At 44.1% G+C, this 18,365-nt stretch overlaps 2 protein-coding genes and 1 long non-coding RNA gene across 3 annotated transcripts in view; 2 read left to right on the top strand and 1 right to left on the bottom strand.

The window, feature by feature from the left end:
• LYPD1 (LY6/PLAUR domain containing 1) overlaps positions 1-8,334 on the top strand; it is a 44,116-nt gene extending 35,782 nt beyond the window's left edge. The window contains exon 3 of the mRNA XM_072788988.1: positions 7,913-8,334. Within this exon, the coding sequence (XP_072645089.1) occupies positions 7,913-8,148 (236 nt within the window). The 3' untranslated portion in view covers positions 8,149-8,334. The remainder of the gene's footprint in view (positions 1-7,912) is intronic.
• GPR39 (G protein-coupled receptor 39) overlaps positions 6,464-18,365 on the bottom strand; it is a 201,639-nt gene continuing 189,737 nt past the window's right edge. Inside the window, exon 2 of the mRNA XM_072788987.1 lies at positions 6,464-8,991. Coding sequence (XP_072645088.1) covers positions 8,564-8,991 — 428 coding nt within the window. The 3' untranslated portion in view covers positions 6,464-8,563. The remainder of the gene's footprint in view (positions 8,992-18,365) is intronic.
• LOC140611904 (uncharacterized) lies at positions 8,706-9,923 on the top strand. The gene is made up of 2 exons (XR_012013221.1): positions 8,706-8,845; positions 9,306-9,923. It is a non-coding gene; the product is annotated as an uncharacterized lncRNA (long non-coding RNA).

The raw sequence follows: 18,365 nt of genomic DNA, 5'->3' as shown, positions 1-18,365 counted from the left end.
TATGTTCCCTCTAAACTCAATTTGTTGAGAGTTTTTTAAACCATGAACATTGTTATCTTTTGTCAAATGCTTTTCTGATCTCTATTGAGATGGTCATATGGTTTTTATCTTTCCTTTTGTTAATGTATCATATTGATTTGTGAATGTTGAACCACCTTGCATCCCTGGAGTAAATTCCACTTGATTATGATTAGTCATTTAATATATTGTTGAGTTTGCTTTGCTAATGTTTTGTTTATCTATGTTCATCAGGAATATTGGCCTTGTAGTTGTCTTGTTTTTGTTGTTGTTTTGTTTGTTTGTTGGCAGTGTTTTTGTCTGGTTTCAACTCATGTGGCAATGCTAGCTCAAAATGAATTTGTAAGGGTTTTTTCCTCTTCTATTTTTTTGAATAGTTTAAGAATAGATACTCTTTTAAATGTTTGGTAGAATTCACCTGAGAAGCCATCTGGTTCTGGATTTTTGTTTATTTGGAGGTTTTTGATTACTAATTTAATTTTGTTACCAATATCTTGTCTGTTCAAATTTTCTATTCTTGATTCAGATTTGGAAGATTATATTTTTCTAGGAATTTATCTAGGTTGTTTGTTAAAATTAAAATTATTTTTATTTTATAATTAATAATTCATTAAAATTAAACAGAATTATTTTTATTTTATTTAATAATTTATTAAAATAAAATTATGTTAGGTTGCATATAATTTTTCATAGTATTCTAATTCTTTGTATTTTTGTTTTCTCACTTATTCTTTGTTTCTGATTTTATTTCAGCGCTGAGTCTAACTAAAGGTTCATCAACTTGGTTTATCTTTTCAAAGATTAAGGTGGCCTAATATATGATCTATTTTGGAGAATGTTCTATGTGCACTTGAAAAGAATGTGTATTCTGCTGTTTGGGGATGGAATGTTTTTTGTAAACCAGTTAGGTCCATCTGACCTGGTGTGTCATTGAAAGCCACCATTTCCTTGATTTTGTCTAGATGATCCATCAGTTTGAGTGGGGTGTTAAAATTCCCTACTCTAATATTACTGTCAATTTCTCCCTTGATGTCTGTAATATTTGCTTTATGTATTTAGGTGCTGTTATGATGGATTCGTATTTACCATGGTTTTATCATCTTGTTCAGTTAACCCTTTATTATATAACGCTCTTCTTTTTCTCTTACTTTAGTTTTAAAACCTATTTTGTCTGGGGCACCTGAGTGGCTCGGTGGTTAGTGTCTGCCTTTGGCTCTCAGGTCATGACCCCAGGGTCCTGGAATTGAGTCCCACATCAGGCTCCCAATGGAGAGACTGCTATTCCCTCTCCCAATGTCTCTGCCTCTCTCTGTGTGTGTCTCATGAATAAGTAAAATCTTAAAAAAAAAAAAAAACCTATTTTGTCTGATATAAATATTGCTACTCTGGCTTTCCTCCACCCCACTTTCATTTGCATGGAATATCTTTTTCCATCCCTTCACTCTCTGTATGTGTCTTTAGGTCTAAAGCTAGTCTCCTGTAAGCAGTATATGGATGGGTCTTGTTTTTTTAAATCTATTTGGTCACCCTTCTTTCGATCATAGCATTTAGTCCATTTACATTTAAAGTAATCATTTATAGGTATGTATTTATTGCCATTTTAATTATTTTCTGATTGCTTTTGTAGTTATATCTGTTTCTTCTTTGCTGTTCTCTTCTCTCATGGTTTAATGGTTTTCTTTAGTATTACACAAAAATAAAGCCAAGTATATCTTTTACAGGTTTTTGTTTTGTAGTTACCATTGGGTTCATATATAACATCCTACATACACAGCAGTTTATATTGTTGATGTTCACTCAGTTCAAACACATTGTAAAAACACTACATTTCTATTCCCCTTTGGCATTTTACACATATCATGTTATATTTTACATTTTTAAATCATGTGTATCCTTTGACTAATTTTTGTATATATAACTGATTTTACTCTTTTGGTTTAATCTCCATACTGGCTTTATAAGTTATTAATCTAGTACCTCTACTGTATGTTTGCTTTTATTTAATTTTTTCCTTTCATAATTTTCTTCTAATTATGGCCTTTTGTATACATTTAAAAGATTCCTTTTAAAATTGTTTTGCTAGGCCAGTTTAGTGGTCAAAACCAAACTTTTGATTTCTGTTTGGGAAACTATTTCTCCTTCTACTCTGAATGATAGCTTTGCTGGATAGAGTATTCTTTGTTCTAAGTTTGTTGTTTGTTTTTTCCTTTCAGCACTTTGAATACATCATGAAATTCCCTTACATCTGGCAATGTTTCTGCTGAAAAATCAGCTGATAGCTTTGTGGGGTTTCCTTTGCATATAACTTTTGCTGCTTTTAAGATTCTCTTTTTGTCCCCACTTTTTGCCATTTTAATTACTACGTATCTTGGTGTGCCTTTGGTTCGTCATCTTAGGGCCCTCTGTGCCTCCTAGATCTGGATGTTTGTTTTCTTCCCCAGATCAGGCAAGTTTTCAGCTATTATTTCTTCAAATATGTTTTCTGCCCCCTTCTCTCTTCTTCTCCTGGAATCCCTATAACTCAACTTTTATTATACTTCATAATGTTGCAGAGTTTCCTTAACCTATTATCATTTTCCATTCCTTTTCTCTTCTTGCTATTTAGCTTGGTGATTTGCATTACCCTGTCTCCAGGTAGCTGATACATTCTTTTGCATCCTCCGAACTACGGTTGATGCTCTCTAGTGTATTTTTTCATTTCAGGTGTTGTATTCTTTGGCTCTGACTCTTTTTATATCTTCCACTTTTTGAAGTTCTTGCTGAGTTTATCCATTCTCTCAAGCATATTATCTCGGTTTCACTTTTTTATTTTGATTTTGTCTTATTCTTTCATTTACAACATATTCTTCAGACTCTTCTCTAGCTCTCTGTGTTTGTTTCTATTAGGTAGGTCAACTGCATCCCTTGGTCTTGAAAGCAGTAGTCTTGTGCAGAAGAGGTCCAGGCCAAGTGTAATCCTACCTTGTACAACAGAACCAGGCCTTCCTGTTGTGGCTGAGTCACATTTTCTTTGGGTATGGTGGGGATGGAGGTGGCCTCAGTCCAGCTGGTTAAAGTAAGCCACTTGAGCTGCTGTGTTGCTCACGGGGCAAGGTTTGCCTGATGTGCTGTTGAGAAACCCAGCTACAGCCACTGTGAGCTTCCTGGAAGATGGGGCCAGCAGTCAACCTAGCTGTCTGCAATCAGCCTCTGTCTTGCCTATACCAAATGCCAGGGCTTGCTTCCTATGCATCTAGCTAAGACTCCTGGATGCAAGAACTCCAGACACACTATGTAGGCTTATCTCTTCCCCTTTTCAGAGCAGGAGTCATTCTGATACTAGCAAATTAGATGGAGAATGTTATAACTGGCTCCAGCAAGTGATGGTTGTCTAGGCTGGGGAAGGACAAGAAAAATGGTGGCCCCAGTATTTCTTCCTAGAGAACTCTCTTAAAGATCCCTGCCCCTCCAGCACAAGTTTTAAGATTAGTAAATAAATCTCCTTTATGTATACCCCAGGTGCTTTGCAAATTACTATTTCTGTGCTGTGTCTCAGGCCAATTTATTTAGCATGCTGTCTCTTTAAGGGTGAGGATTTTCTTTGCTGCTGCCTTCTGGCTCTCCCAGAGTTTATCCTTGTTGATTTTCAAAGCCAGACATCTTCTTAGTGCAAGTCCTTAGGACTTGGGTTACCCAGTGTGGGGTCTAATCCCCTCACTCCACTGTGCTTGTGATTTCTCTTCCACTTGTGAGTATGTGCTCCAGGGGTTTGCTTCTCAACTGCATCTCTCTCTCTCTCTTACCCTTACCCCTGTAGCCTTTTCTCTTTGAGGAGTTGTGGAATATCTGGCCTGCCAATTTTCAAGTAATTTTCAGTTAGTTGCATAGATATGGTTATTGCCTTGGAATGGCTGTGGAATGAGGTGAGCTCAGGATCCTCCTACTGTACCATCTTCTCCATCTGCCCTGTTTGATGGACTTAACATATACAGAACATTCCATCTCTTTCAGTGTTAAGACTAGGTTTCCTTGTTGACTTTTTTTTAAGATTTTATTTATTCATTGGAGACACACAAAAAGAGAGAGAGGCAGAGACACAGGCAGAGGGAGAAGCAGGCTCCACACAGGGAGCCTGATGCAGGACTCAATCCTGGCACTCCAGGACCATGCCCTGGGCTGAAAGCAGGCGCCAAACCACTGAGCCACCCAGGGAATCCCCCCTTGTTGATTTTCTGTGTGTATGCTCTACTAATGTAAATGTGATACTAAAGTCCCCGAGTAGTATTGTACTGCTGTTTTATTTAGGTGCTTCTGTGTTGGTGCATAAATATTTACAAATGTTTTCTCCTCTTGCTGGATAGACCCCTTTATGTAATGCCCTACAGTCTTTGTTTTAAAGCCTATTTTGGCCAAGTATAGCTTTCTCAGCTTTCTTCTGGTTTCCACTTACAGGGAATATCTGTAATTAGTTTCTTATAGGCAGTGTATAGATGGATGGGTCTTGTTTTGTAGAGTGGCTGGATGCAACAACAACATCTTTTGATTGGGGAATTTTGCATTTATATTTAAATTATTTAGAGATATATACTTACTGCTATTTTGTTGTTTTCTGGCCGTTTAGTAGTTTCTCTGTTCCTTCTTTGGCTCTCTTCCTTTGTCATCTGATGACTTTGGTTAGTGTATGCTTAGATTCCTTTCTCTTGTGTATCTACTTGTGGTTTTTGCTATGTTATCTTATATAACAACTTGTATCTACAGCAGTCTTTTGTAAGTTGATAAGCTTGAAGGCATTCATAAGCTCTACATTTGTACTTCCCACCCCTCCATTTTATGTTTTACATGTTACATTTTACCTCTTGTGTAACCCTTAACCTTCACACTAGCATTATAATTAATCTACTACCTTTGCTATATTGTCTTTATCAGTGAGATATATAGCTTTTATATGTTTTGCCACTATTTTTAAAAAAATTTTATTTATTCATGAGAGATACAGAGACAGAGACCTAGGAAGAGAAGCAGGTTCCTTGCAGGGAGCCCAATGCGAGACTTGATCCCAGGATCACACTCTGAGTTAAGGGTAGACACTCAACCACTGAGCCACCCAGGCATCCCTGTTTTGCCACTATTTCACACCCTTTCTTTTCAGCCTAAAGAAGACCCTTTAACATTTCTTGTAAGGCAAGTTTTGTGATGATTAACTCATTTGGCTTTTGCTTGCCTAGGAAACTCTCCCTCATTTCTAAGGGATAATTTTGCCATGTGTTCTTGGTTGGAAATTTTTCCCCCTTTTTAGCACTTGAACTGTATCATGCCTCTTCAGGCCTGCAAAGTTTCTGAAGGGTCTGCTGATAGTGTAATGGGGGTTTCCTTGTACGTAACAAGTTGTTTTTCTCTTGCTGGTTTTGAGTCTCTTCCTGCATTTAACACTGATATTTTAATTATAATGTGTCTTGGTGTGTGTCTCTTTGGGGGTCACTTTATTTGGAACTCTATGGGCTTCCTGGATGGTTCTTTCCTTCCCCAGGGTCAGGAAATGTTCAGCCTATATTTTTGTCCTTGTCTTGTCCTTCGGGGTCTCTTAAAAAAGAGACTGTTAGCTACCTGATGTGGTCTCTCAGGTCCCTTCATCTACCTATACTTTTCTTTTTGCTGCTCTGATGGAGTAAGTTTCTCTGCCCTGCTGTTGAGCTCCTCTGGTATTATTTTCTGTTTAGTTACTGTATTCTTCAGCTCTGTGACTTTTACCTGATACTTATATTTTCTGTCTCTTTGTTGAAGTTCCCACCATGTTTATCCATTCTTCTCCAAGTTTGGTGAGCATCTTTAGGACCATTACTTTTAACTCTGTGAGGTAAATTACATGTTTCTATAAGGTTCTTTCTGAAGCCTTATCTCAGTCTTTCTCCTCTGTTTTCTTTACATCATTCCTCTTTGTGTTTCTCAAGCAGCCTATTTTAATAGTTTCCAGAAGTTGAGGATGTGCCAAGACAGGTCAGTGTCCCCAAGGGGAGGCTCTCAGTGCTTTGATCCAGGCTAACTGGAAGTTAGACCTGGAGGCACCAACTTTAAAGAATGGACCTATATAGAGTCCTATGGGAACACAAGCATAAGTTCCACTGGCCACCAGAATAGGTGCTGCCACCAACGTCTTGTGGGCGGCAGTCACAAAAATCAGGGCTCCTTTTGTGTGTTATTTATCTAACCTATCTCATCATCATCCCTTAGCCCTACAGAGTTAGGCTTAAAAATGCAAACTGTAAAACCGCATATAGGACGCGATACCATTAACAAAGCTGTGTACACACACATACTTAATTTTTCCATGGAGTCATATGTAAATGTATAGAAACAGGCCTGGAAGGAGGCCATCCAGACACTGAAGAGTGCTAACCTCTGAGGTGGAGTTAGTTAGGAGACATTTTTATCGAGTTTTTCTTAAATACTTAATTTTTCACTGTAAAAATTCACTTAATAAAGTTTATTGAAGTTGAACTAGCAAAAGGCAGTAAAATTTGTAGAGAATACAGGAAACTATTAACGGGCAATGCCCAGCAGCAGGTTTTTTTTTTTTTTAAACAAATCAGTGCCTCTCACATACATATGCACACATTCTTTGTCCAAGGACTTTATCTTTCCCGATACATCTTACCAGAGCAGCTACTGTCTACAGTGTTAAAACACTACTAGGAACTCCATCCTTTCAAATGTGCAGCTATAGCACAAAAATGACTTTAAAACATATAATTTTAAGTATTTCTTTACCTTCCACTTGGAAGTTTTAGGTTGCTCAATTCTGTACTATTTCTCCATAACTCAAAGCCACAATTGATGAGGAGGGGGTGCGAACCAAAGCAATGCCTGCAAAAAAACATCTCTGCAGGGAGTCAGAAAGTAAGGAGCCCTGGCTACTAGTGGAATACGTTTGAGCTCTCAGCTGTGCAGGGCAGCACACAAGCTAAAGCCATTTACTTCCAGGTCTGGCTATTGTAGACGTATTATTTATCTCCCCCTTCTCAAAAAACCCCACGTTTTTGTAGTTTACGACTGGCTGCTTTGGCACATATATAGTCATAAGGTCTTGACAGAATTGAGCCAGAATGCTACGTTCAAATCCCAGCTCCTCTCTAGGCCAGTAGTGTGTCCTCAGGTAAATTCCTCGACTTCTCTTGCCCTTAATGTGCCCCATCTCTGAAATGGGGACCTCCCCTGTAGGGTCACTGCAGGTGGTAAATGAACTTGTATTCTATAGCCCTCTGTAAAGTGCCTGGCATACAGGAAAGCATAAAAATGAAGTTAGCTATTATTTTAAGAAGGTTCCAGCTTTAAGAGCTGATTATTCGATGACAGTGCTGTAATTCGGACAGGTCATATGTGCTCCTAGGTTATTAAAGGGTGGCGATGCTAAATAGGCAGATGGCCATATATTCTGAGGGCAAAGCTTGTTTCCTGGAAAAAGGCTCTCCTGGGTACACTGTCAACACTAGGTCACCCCCTCCCTAAAATGTGGTGGACCTTGAAACCTCAGAAAAATCAGGGCTCCTTCAATAGGGATCATGTTCTTCTATGTATTAGTTCTTCAGATAACTTTAGGGTTTAATAAACACATAGGTGAGAGCCATCATAAAGTATAGTATCACTCTCCCTGGCATGAGACAGCAATTTAAAGAAAAAAAAGGTAAATAAAAAGTTCTGTGTGAATTTTAAGTGCACTTTGATTTTAATAGGTCTTTGCAACAACAACAAGGAAGGGAGCTGTAGGATGAAGAAGTCCTCTTACTTACATAGTTTGGTGGGGGAGGGGTGAGCGCTCAATGAAACCACCCCAAGCAACTTCCTGGGCTGTGGGAGGAGAAAAGATGAGCTGTCATTTAAGAAACAGCAGCTAACCCAGGTCCTTGGGTTTGTGTTGCAGGGATCATGTACCGCAAGTCGTGTGCCTCATCCGCAGCCTGCCTCATCGCCTCCGCCGGGTACCAATCCTTCTGCTCCCCTGGGAAACTGAACTCAGTGTGCATCAGCTGCTGCAACACCCCTCTGTGCAACGGGCCCCGGCCCAAGAAGCGGAGCAGTTCGGCCTTGGCTCTTCGGCCGGGGCTCCCCACCACCATCCTGCTCCTCCAGTTCGCCCTCCTCTGGGCTCACTGCTGAAGGTGAAGGAGACCCTGGCGCCTCCTGCATCGTGCTTGGGGCCCTCGCTCCCCCCGCTTCTCCTGGGTGTCCTTTGATTCTGGGGTGGGAGGGGAGTAGGATCAGCATCTTCCGTTCCTTTGCCAGTGAAAGAGCTCCGTGTGAAACATTTTTGTAAGCCCTGAATAAATTCGGTCTGAATTTTCAGTGTGTACTTAAAGGAAGGGGTGAGCAAGAGCCTGGACCCCAAGTCTGTCCCCAGCGTCCAGGTCATCAGCCCTTAGAAGGCACTGAGGGGGGCATCCAGTTTCTTCCGAGACCCCTGCCCCTCCCAGGCACAGTGTGGTGTCACCCCCGTGGCAGGCTAACGTCGCTTGGGCGGGGGCGGGGGCGGGGGGTGCCACGTCGGCCTCCAGGCCCGTCGCATCCTGGACATTCACACCTCTTGCTCCTGCAAACCGTTGTGGGGCTCGGGCTCGGGCTCGCTCTGGAACGTAGCCAAGCGCACCTGGCGGGTCGTCGCGGGGGAACCGGGCGGGGGCGCGGCGGCGAGGAGGGGGCGGCGCCCCGAGGGCGAGGGCGCGGGTTCCCGGCCGCGCAGGTGCCCGCGGTGCCGGGCGGGCGGCAGCTCCAGGCGGCAGCGCAGCACCTGGCCGAACGCCGTGCGGAACTGCTGCGAGGACACGTTGTACAGCAGCGGGTTGACGACGGAGCTCAGGTAGAAGAAGGTGTCGGAGACGGGGAGCAGCAGCATGTAGGCGCGGAAGTAGGGCCGGGTCCAGTCGTGCTTGGGCTGCGCCGCGGCCATGAGCCTCCGCACCTGGTTGGGCAGCCAGCAGAGCGCCAGGGTCACCACGATCAGCCCTGCGGGCGAGAGGGCGGCGCGTGAGGCCCCCGAAGGCTGGACCCCGTTGCACCTCGTGGTAGCTCCTACCTTTTGTATTTTAAGTTTATTGGTGTTCGATTTGCCAACATACAGAATGACACCCAGCGCTCAGCCCATCAGGGCCCCCCACCCAGTCACCCCCACCCTCCGCCCCTTCCCCCACCCCTTGTTCCTTGCCCAGGGTTAGGAGTCTCCCTTTCTGATAGCTCTTACTTTAAAACCCGTTTTCCTTGCTGGGTATCCAGGAAGCTCACTAGGCAGGCCAGCCACCCAGTTCTGTCTCTTTTTTCAGGAAATCGACCTAGACTCTCTGGAAGGTCAGGTGGGACGACACCTGTATCTTTAGGCCACGTCCCCATGAACACCCCGCGGTATTTTCAGGATGAGCGGAAACGGTGTCCCTGCTAACAAACCAGCGTAGCCAGGGACGCTGGTTGCGCTTTCCATTTCAAGTGACACAAAATCAAGAAAAGCCCCACGCTGAGAATGCTGTTCGGTGTGCACACCTGTCATTCTAATGCTTCTATCTCCAACAGGACTTTTGTTCATTTTCAGATTTTTCTTTCTTTTTTTTTTTTTTTTTTAGTTATATCATCTTGTCCACCCTCATGGTTGGGGGGGTGGGGGGAGACAATTATCCTCAAATAATGGAAAATAGCAAATTTCAAGTTCAGCCAGTAGCATGCCTTTGCAGCACAGAGTCACAGCAGCCTCCAAAAGGATTAGGCCCTGGAAGACCACCACTTAGTGACCCATATGCAGGTCAAGAGTTGCCTGAATGAATGGACATGTCTGCATGCCCACATACTTGCATCTCAACCTACATGCTCATCTCTGTTTCTATGACCTCTGACAGAGAAAAGGAGAATTTATCTATGGTGACCGAAAAAAAAAAAAAAAAAAAACAGAACCAAGTCACCACGTCCCAAAAGAGGAAGATCAGGAATCTATGCAGGAATCAACAGATCGTGTGCTCTCTTCGCCCTGAGCCAAGACACCAGAATTTAAGTTCCTGTGTGGAGAGCTGAGATCTTAAAAGCGGTGTTTTGAATTTTTAGAAATGCTTCCTCCTGCTCCTAAATTTGATTATCATAGTAAGAAGATTTGTTCACATTTCAAACGTTTGTATTTTCTAGGAAACCACAGGGAAGCAGTGGTTGGCAATAATCCCTTTCTGCCTCTGATCCATGGTACATACCTCATTAATAAATGCTCCAGGAAACCAGCCACATTTGCACATCCAGGGTCGGCCCTCCCACACACACTCACCTGAGCAAGCCTTACCTGGGTGTCTGAGTAGCCTTAGGTATATTCTCTGCACTGAAATAAATGACCCAGCTCCCTCAACAAATCCTCCACAAATCCCAGCTGTCAGCAATGGTGGCCTGGAAACTCCCCTGCCCTGATCATTTCTTGCCAAACCTCAGCCCAAGCTTAAAACTCAAACCAATTTGCTTATTTCTTTCCTTTGAGTCGCTTCCCTGAGAACACTCAGTAAATCTAAAAATAAAATGAGCAAAGTAACATCGATCTGATGAAAAGGCCAAAAAAAAAAAAAAAAAAAAAAGTCCCCTTAAGAGTTTAGTCTGAATCACCTCCAGTTACAGCTGCTGAGTGGAAACAAAAATCAACATTTTCCTGTGTTTAAAAAAAAAAATACTTGCATAGGAAATGGGGAGCCTTTGTCCCCCCGCTTTGAGAAGCGCGGATGCTTCCAGCCATGTGTGCTGTTCGAAGTAATTGGTAAGTGATTCCTCCTCGTGTTTTATCAGAGATGGTCCCGACTGAAAGGTTCGTCTCGTTAACTGAAAAGGCTAGGAAGCTTCTGCCTAGGGAAGCTTCGTGTCTCCACTGAGGCTTCTGTTCTCTGCCACTACCTTTCACACGAGCACAACCACCTTCATCTGAAGACTTAGTTCCCAGGATATGGAAATCGAGCGCGGGGTTTCAGATGTGTGCTGACCTGCTCTGTGGGAAGCTTCAGGAGGCAAGAATCTAGCAAGGCGACAGAACCCACTTGTACTGACTCGGGTTGAACCTAGCACAGCTTTTCAAGCCCATGGGGGAAAAGGCAGTGAGATAAAGGGCTGGGGTTGTGGGGCCAGTTACGAAGTCCTTGTGCTTCCATCCTGGCTTTGGCCCTGTTCTACTGAGCTCCTGTCTGCATGACCCTTCTTGTTACCCTCACCCCCTTTGCTGGTATCTGTTTGTCCTTGACTGACCTTCCCATCAAAAGAAGTTCAGTAAAAAGCAAGACCGAGTATGTCAGGTATGAGGCAAGGGATGGGAGCAGTTGAAGAGTTGTGGCCTGACTTTGCAGTCTTAGCCAGGAGAAAATTTTTGTTCTGCAATCCAAGTGAGCTGAGGTCAGTAAGCTGGGGGAGCCTTATTCTGAACAAGTTGCTGAAAATAGAGACTGGACCCAAGATTCTCCAATGATAAGGAAAGGGGGAATCTCAGCTTTGTGGGTGTACGGTAGCAAGGCAGGATCGCAAATACAGACCCGGAGAACCAGAGCAGAGTTAGAAATACACAGGGATGAAAAACTGGGCATCAGAGGGGCGCCTGGGGGGCTCAGTCGATTAAGCACCTGCCTCTGGCTCAGGTCATGATCTCAGGGTCCCGGGATGAGCCTGGGTCAGCTCCCTGCTTCTCTCTCTCCCCCCCCCCCCCCCGCTTTCTTTCAAAAAGATAGAATCATTTTTAAAAATATTAGGCATCAGAAAAGTCTTTACATATAACCAAAAATGATGTAAAGTTCCGAGTTTTCCCTATGTCAGGCTCTGTGCTAAGCCCTCCGTGCTTTTTTTTCCCCTGTGCATTTGTCACTTCTGACAATACCCTGGTGAGACACAATGCTGTGACTATCTTCATTTTACAGAGGAGGAAGTTGAGGCTCAGGTCAGTTGCCCACGTCCTGCAACTGGGACATGTGCTTGCCAAGACTCCAACATCCTTTATACACTTATTATCTTTCCTGAGAGACCCATTATTGCTTCTCATGTTCTTCTATTTGAAAGACAGGAAATGGATATAAAGCAGCCCTGACCACTAGAAGTATAAGCTACCTAGGTGGGTTTAAACTTACTATTTTGAATAGTCACATTCAAAAAGCAGAAAAACAAGGTGTCAAGCTGAATGTTTCTTATAGTGCAGCTCCCAATATTATTTCACGTGCAATGTCAACATGCAAACTAAAATTGAGAGCTTTAACATTCCCCCCCCCATACTTTGAAGACCCAGTGTGGTTTTTATTCTTGTAATACATTTCAACTAGGACCAGCCACACATGGCTGCATCGATAGTACAAGTTAAAGCACCTGTCCCCACAAGACGACTCCTTAATGTCCCCCCTTCCCAGCCACATACCCAGTGTATGATCCCTATCAAACCAAGGGCTCCCTCATCCCACCTGTGTTCTTCTTCCTAAGATTCTGATGCAGCCGACTTGATCCCGATCCCATATCTGAGTAGGAATTCTCAGCCTAGGGTAGAGTGGGTTTAGCCAGTCTTTTCATCAAAAGCCTCTGTATGAGGGGACTGCCAGTTATCTATAGTCTAAATCATTCTCAGAGCACAAAATGATATTTTGCACTTCTCTTTCTAAATCCTGCCTAGTCCTTTTGGAATAACAGATTGTACTAAATACCCTGCAGGGTTGTTGGAATATACTTCTCCCATAGCAACTAGAGTTTGGGAAAAATGGCTGGTGTCTTTCCTCCCGCACTTTGAAAGATAATTTTGTTCTAGGAAAATGGAGCATTAGGCCTAGCGGCGCCCACCCCTGGCACATGTGAAGTGTGCATCCGTGGTCAGCCTCTGGTGGGAAGCCTCTGGTAACCGAACCAGCCCCCTTTTGAAATTTGTCATTTTACGATGACAGGTGATTGCTGACTTTCACATTGGGGGGGGGGGGGGGCGGGAAGTGCATTATTTTATTAGATGCCATTGAGAGTAACTACCATGTCCCAAGGTAAACTTTTTTATTGAGCTCTTTGCAACTAGTTCAGCTCGAGTCCTAGCTACTCTAGTTGAGACAAAGCTTTAAAATCTTATTCGTGCCTTAATAGAGTATATTAAAGATTTGAAAATTTATGTTTCGCTGCGATCAGCCTGGACTTACATTTGGAAAAATCTATAATGCTTTGGTCTGTATGGTATAATGTGTAGCCCACAGTTAAATAACTTTACGGTGAACTCGAATGAAGATCAGTGAACTGAACCCAGTCGTGTTAAGAAGGTAAACTATTTTAACTGCATTATTGATAGAGCTGTATTATATTCCAGACAGCCTTGCACTCTGGGTTAAGAAACACCTTCATAGCTTATCTGTTCTTCCACATAAAGTACTTCCATTTTTCCTCCTTGATCACTACACTAAAATGACAGGCACCATTAGACGAGGACACAGATTTATTCTTGGCAGCGTAATGTTGTTTAAAAAACAGAACTAATACCGATGTCCAACAACATCTCATCCTAAAGCCTGACATTTCAACAGCATTTGAGTCAGCCTGCCTGGTGCAATCTGTAGAAGAGGTGAAGCGATGCCACCTGGGACATGGCCATATTTGTTCATCTAACTCTGGGCTCTCTCTTCTCCCCTCTAGCCTTTCAAGTGAAGGTAGCTCTTCCTGTGCTCCCCAGAATTCATCTTAGCATCCTCCGAGATTGGGAGAGCAGATTGGAGACCAGGCATAGAACCCTTTTGTCTTCCAAATGATGAAACTGAGGCTAAGTCATTCCCCCAAGATCTACAAGGGCAGGGAGATCTTGCCTTACTGCTCTGAATATGGAATTCCACCCTGAATTGGCAAACAAGCCTATCATTCCAGTCCAATGGAGTTTTCTTTGCCCCAGTTTTAGGCTCAAATCGTGTCTATCCACAGCATGGAATGCAATGTGAGGCAGGTCAGTCTCAAATCCCAGCTGAAGTCATTCTCTGGATTCAATTTTAGAACCGGGCACCCAAACACAGGCACAACGACAAAGCCCTGAGACACATACTTTCCCTCCAAAGAAAGGTGAGATGTAGCCAAGGGGAGCTGAAGCAATGTTTGGAAAGCAAGATAGGAGTCCAGGTCATGACCTGGTGACCAAGCCAGCAAGGACCCATCTATCCATCAGTCTGTTCATCTTTCTTAGGTACTTGCTAGAAAAGAACACTTAGTCTCTTATTAAGCCAAAAAGATTTGAATATTCCAACTTTCTCCAGCAGAGGTAATTTGTGATTTAAAGGAATCCCAAAGATTTGCTTTTCCACCTGGCCTTGGGAGTCCCATTGTACTGAATCATTGAAGCCCTGGGAGCACAGAGGGGCTTATGGAGAATCATTTAGGTTTTCTGTGCTTAAAATAGCTTTTCTATCCTCTTTCTGCCAGCAGAGTCAAGGTCTTTCTAACCTGACCACAGTGAGGAGGCGTTAGATATCTCCCCTTCCGTGCCTCTCGCCCTCAATTTCAGTCCTCTGGACTTGACTCACTCAACAACCACCTCCCTGATTGGCTGAAGCCATTGACACACCCTGTCCTAGGCACTAACAATAAAAAGCTGAGGATGAGGCAGCTACAGCTGGGTAGTTTGCAAAGGGCCATGAGAGCCATCTGGCCACAGTTTTATGGTAGCAAAGAGCTGGTTGACCTTCCCCATGGGGGGTGAACACTCAGAAAATTAAAGAGGAGTGAGAGTTGCCTGGAAAAGGGCACCCAGGCAAAGACAGAGCACGAGCAGGGGATAGAGGAAACCACTGCCAGCCTCAGTACGGCTGGGGCCAGAACCAGAATGAAGAGGTGGGTGGAGACAGTGGGAAATGAGGCCCATTAGAGAACACTCCATCAGGTTTTGTGGACAATAAATTAACCAGCATATAGTAGGATAAAGAACAGCTGCTTGTCAAGTGACATTTAAATAGCAATTGTCAGTGGAAAGTAAGCATATGGTTAGTTGAATGAAAAGCCAGGAAAAGACAAATACATCCAATAAAAGGTTTTAGCACTTTCTCGATTTATACCTTTGTGTTTGCCAATCTGCCTCTGTCAGCCAGTTGAGACACTGATCTCTCTGACTTTACCGCATCCAACGAGCCCAAATCAACACCAACCTTGGTTTAGTCTCTCATCACTGAGACAGTGGTTCTCAAAGCAGGGTTCCTGGAACAGCAGCATCGAAACCTCTGATGCTTACTCAAATTTGAGAACTAGTCTAAGACAAGCACAAGTTGAGGGAGAGCCTGGATCACCGGGTATTTGTGGCCCTATGACTGCCACGTTGGTCACATTTTGAAGCATCCCATTTTCCCGAGTGTCTGCAGACTGAGTTGACAGGAACTGAGAACCCCTCCCTCATTCCTGAGTATTGCCTTTGCCTTCTCTCTTCTCCCCTCCATCTCTTCCCAAGGTCACCATAAACAGGCCCTATAGAGCCCTTGCTTACGCTGCCCACACACTCCTCCTCTCCCTCTCCGTGGCTTTCCTTGATGCCTTTGAGAAAGTGACTACATCAGCAGCAGGCAAGTTCCTAACAGCTAACAGGTGGCTTCCTGGAAGGGTGGTTGCCACACACTGCTACGTTATCCAAAGGAAAGCAGAAAGGTTTTGGAAGGAATGCAGACAGGATGTGAGGGGCCTGGGTGTTGGCTGAGCACTTGACATACACCCTCTGAGATCCTGCTCCACCTCCCGTGTTCTCTGACCCTGCCAGGGCGTGCCTGGATACCTTGCGGTCACTTTTCCTGTGGCCTGTGGGCTTAGTGACTTTTGTTTAAACCCATCTGCCTTCTTTCCCTCTTTCCTGTTGAAAAATGTTTAGGGGAAGACAGAAGAGCAGTTGGAATTTGTTTTCAGAGCAGGGCACAGGCCACAACTTTAAAATGATGTAAAGGCCACACATGGCCGCTTCTGTCCATGGAGACAGATAGTTGGATGTCCTATCTTTGCCCCAGCTATTTGATGGAGCCTAGGAAAGGACTCTGTCCCCAGTGTGGCTCCATCCACCATGTTGAGGCCAGAGACCCAGATTCCAAAATGGCCTGCAATTTGCTAGGCATTACATCCATCTCATTCTGCTCTACAAGCTCCGGGACAAGAAGACAAGCTATAAATCGCTACAATTGCAAATATATAATTCTAAAACAAGCCCTCCTGTCTGGGAGCTGTAGGACAGCCACATGTATTCAAAGTGAGCGGCATATAGGGTCAGCATTATGGCTTAGTGTCTCTCTTCCTTTATGAATGCATGCTAAATGCTCAACTGGAATCCACTGAATAAATATTTTTCTGTGTGATCTCAACTGTATGCAGCTGTGTGGCTTTCTATGCAAATAGTCTATTCGGAATCCACTGATAGTTAGGTCCCCGTGTGTGGCGTGGCTATAAAAGCCCAAAGCTGTTCCTCAGCAAGAAATGCTTCTTCCCTGGGAACACCCAGCACAGGAGTGGGTGGTGATAATGAGGGCCATGATGCTCTCTAAGTCTGCCAGGGGAAGCTGCAGACTGTGGGATGGCCAGGCCCCCCTCCGTGGATCAACTCATCCCAGCCCCCCAGCCAGCCATGCCATTTACAAACACTCATCAGTTTTTATGGCTGAAAGCCTGCAGTTTTTAATGGAATTTAGTTTCCTGCAACTGGTAGAGAATCAAAGCTTTAAACACTAGCACTGAAAGAAAAACAGAAGCTCTGAGTCTACTGGTAAACCAGGAGAATCCCCAGAGATCTAGGATGAGGACCCCAAAATTTACACAGCCCACAAGTCCAAACACAGGGCCTCCCAGTCTGGTGGTGTCTGCACTGGCCATAAGCTCCTCTCAGAACCCAGTGAAACCACACAAACCTTAGGTAATGCCGTACTCAGCCAAGTGCTCAGCAGAGGCAACATGGGCATTCTGGGAGCGTGTAGACAAGCAAATGTGCCTGCAGATCACCTGGTCCTGCCTCTCTCTTTCCAAGATCACTGCTTGCACCTCCTCAGTGCTGCAAGATAGAGTCTCTGGGGAAACTGGTGCTGAGTATGACTGAGGCAGGCTAGGCCCAGGTGGGGTGAGCAGGCCCCCTGTCCTCCCCAGACTCCAAGACCCTGCACAAGCCTAGATCCAGACCATATCTTTCTCTTCCTCTGCTCTTCCTTCTCTTCCGTCCCTTCCTCTCTCCTCCTCCCCGACTTCCCATGCATTGTCCAGCTCTTAATCTACAAGTGTCTGCTGTCAATGCCTCCAGGAAGCCTTCCTAGCTCCACAAAGCTAAATCAAGTTTTCTACTACAAGTTCACCGCCACCTTTTACTCCTGTCCCTGTCATCATAACACTGCAGCATCAACTAGACCATAAACTCCATGGAAGCAAGATGTTTTATATTCACCACTGTATCCTTGGCACAGAACAGAAAACCCTCCCCACTGTAAAGGTTTGTGGGAGGTAGGGAGAGTGCTGGTGGTTCCAGGTAAGGGCTGAGCAAGAGGGCATTTAAAACTTGAATTCATCTAATTCATCTAATGTATTGAATTCATCTAATGTATATAAAATCATCTAATTCATCTAATGTATATTAAATGCATTTGAATTCATCTAATGTATATAGAATCAATATGAAGCTAGCTGCCCTGTCCAGAGGGTCCACACTAAACCCTCCTGACATGGAGCCTAGAGCCTGCATGATTTTCACCCCCCCCATCCTGATGAGAAGGGAAGGAGACAGTGGGAATTGCAAGAAAAAATCACCTTTTCATTCAAGCAAGACAAGAACCCCTGAGCCCAAGAAAGAGGTCTAGACAGGGACTGAGAAGTCTCGATTCTGACAAGTGTCTTCAGAGGTCTGCAGTTTTAGTGTCCCAAGCCCTTTGCTACTCACCAATCCTTAGCTTATCTACACTAAAAATATGTTATCCGGTTTCTCTCCAAGATGGCCTGATGGATATAAGCAGAGTACAGTGAGGGTCAGCAGGTAAGACAGGATATAGAAGAGCCACATTCACCAGAGAGACAAGTTGGAGGACGTTCATTTGTCCCCAAATCATGTGATAAATCATGGCCTCCATGAAGATGCCACAGTCTTTGTTAGAGAGGCTGCAGGCCAAAACTCAAAGCTTAAGGTTTGAGGTCAGCAGCCAAAGTGGTAACTCAGAGATGAAGAGAAAGCACCTAGAAGAGCATTTGGTAAAGGTGGTGGAGGACTATTTCTATGTTACCTGCTGTGTGTCCCCAGGAAAAATGCAATCCTGCAATTATAACCTTCAATTTCCATCTGGGCACAACTTGGCCTTAGGGGCAGAGGATGTGGGGAGAAAACAAGGGAGGCCAGATTATGCCCCTCCCTGCTCTGTGCCCATCACAAATGTTTTGGTAATGTATTTCCTGGCACT

The sequence above is a fragment of the Canis lupus genome, chromosome 20 (assembly GCF_048164855.1).
Source record: "Canis lupus baileyi chromosome 20, mCanLup2.hap1, whole genome shotgun sequence".
NCBI classification, from domain to species: domain Eukaryota; kingdom Metazoa; phylum Chordata; class Mammalia; order Carnivora; family Canidae; genus Canis; species Canis lupus.
The sequence above is the reverse complement of the archived record's forward strand: the minus strand, read 5'-3'. Positions and strand labels throughout refer to the sequence as shown.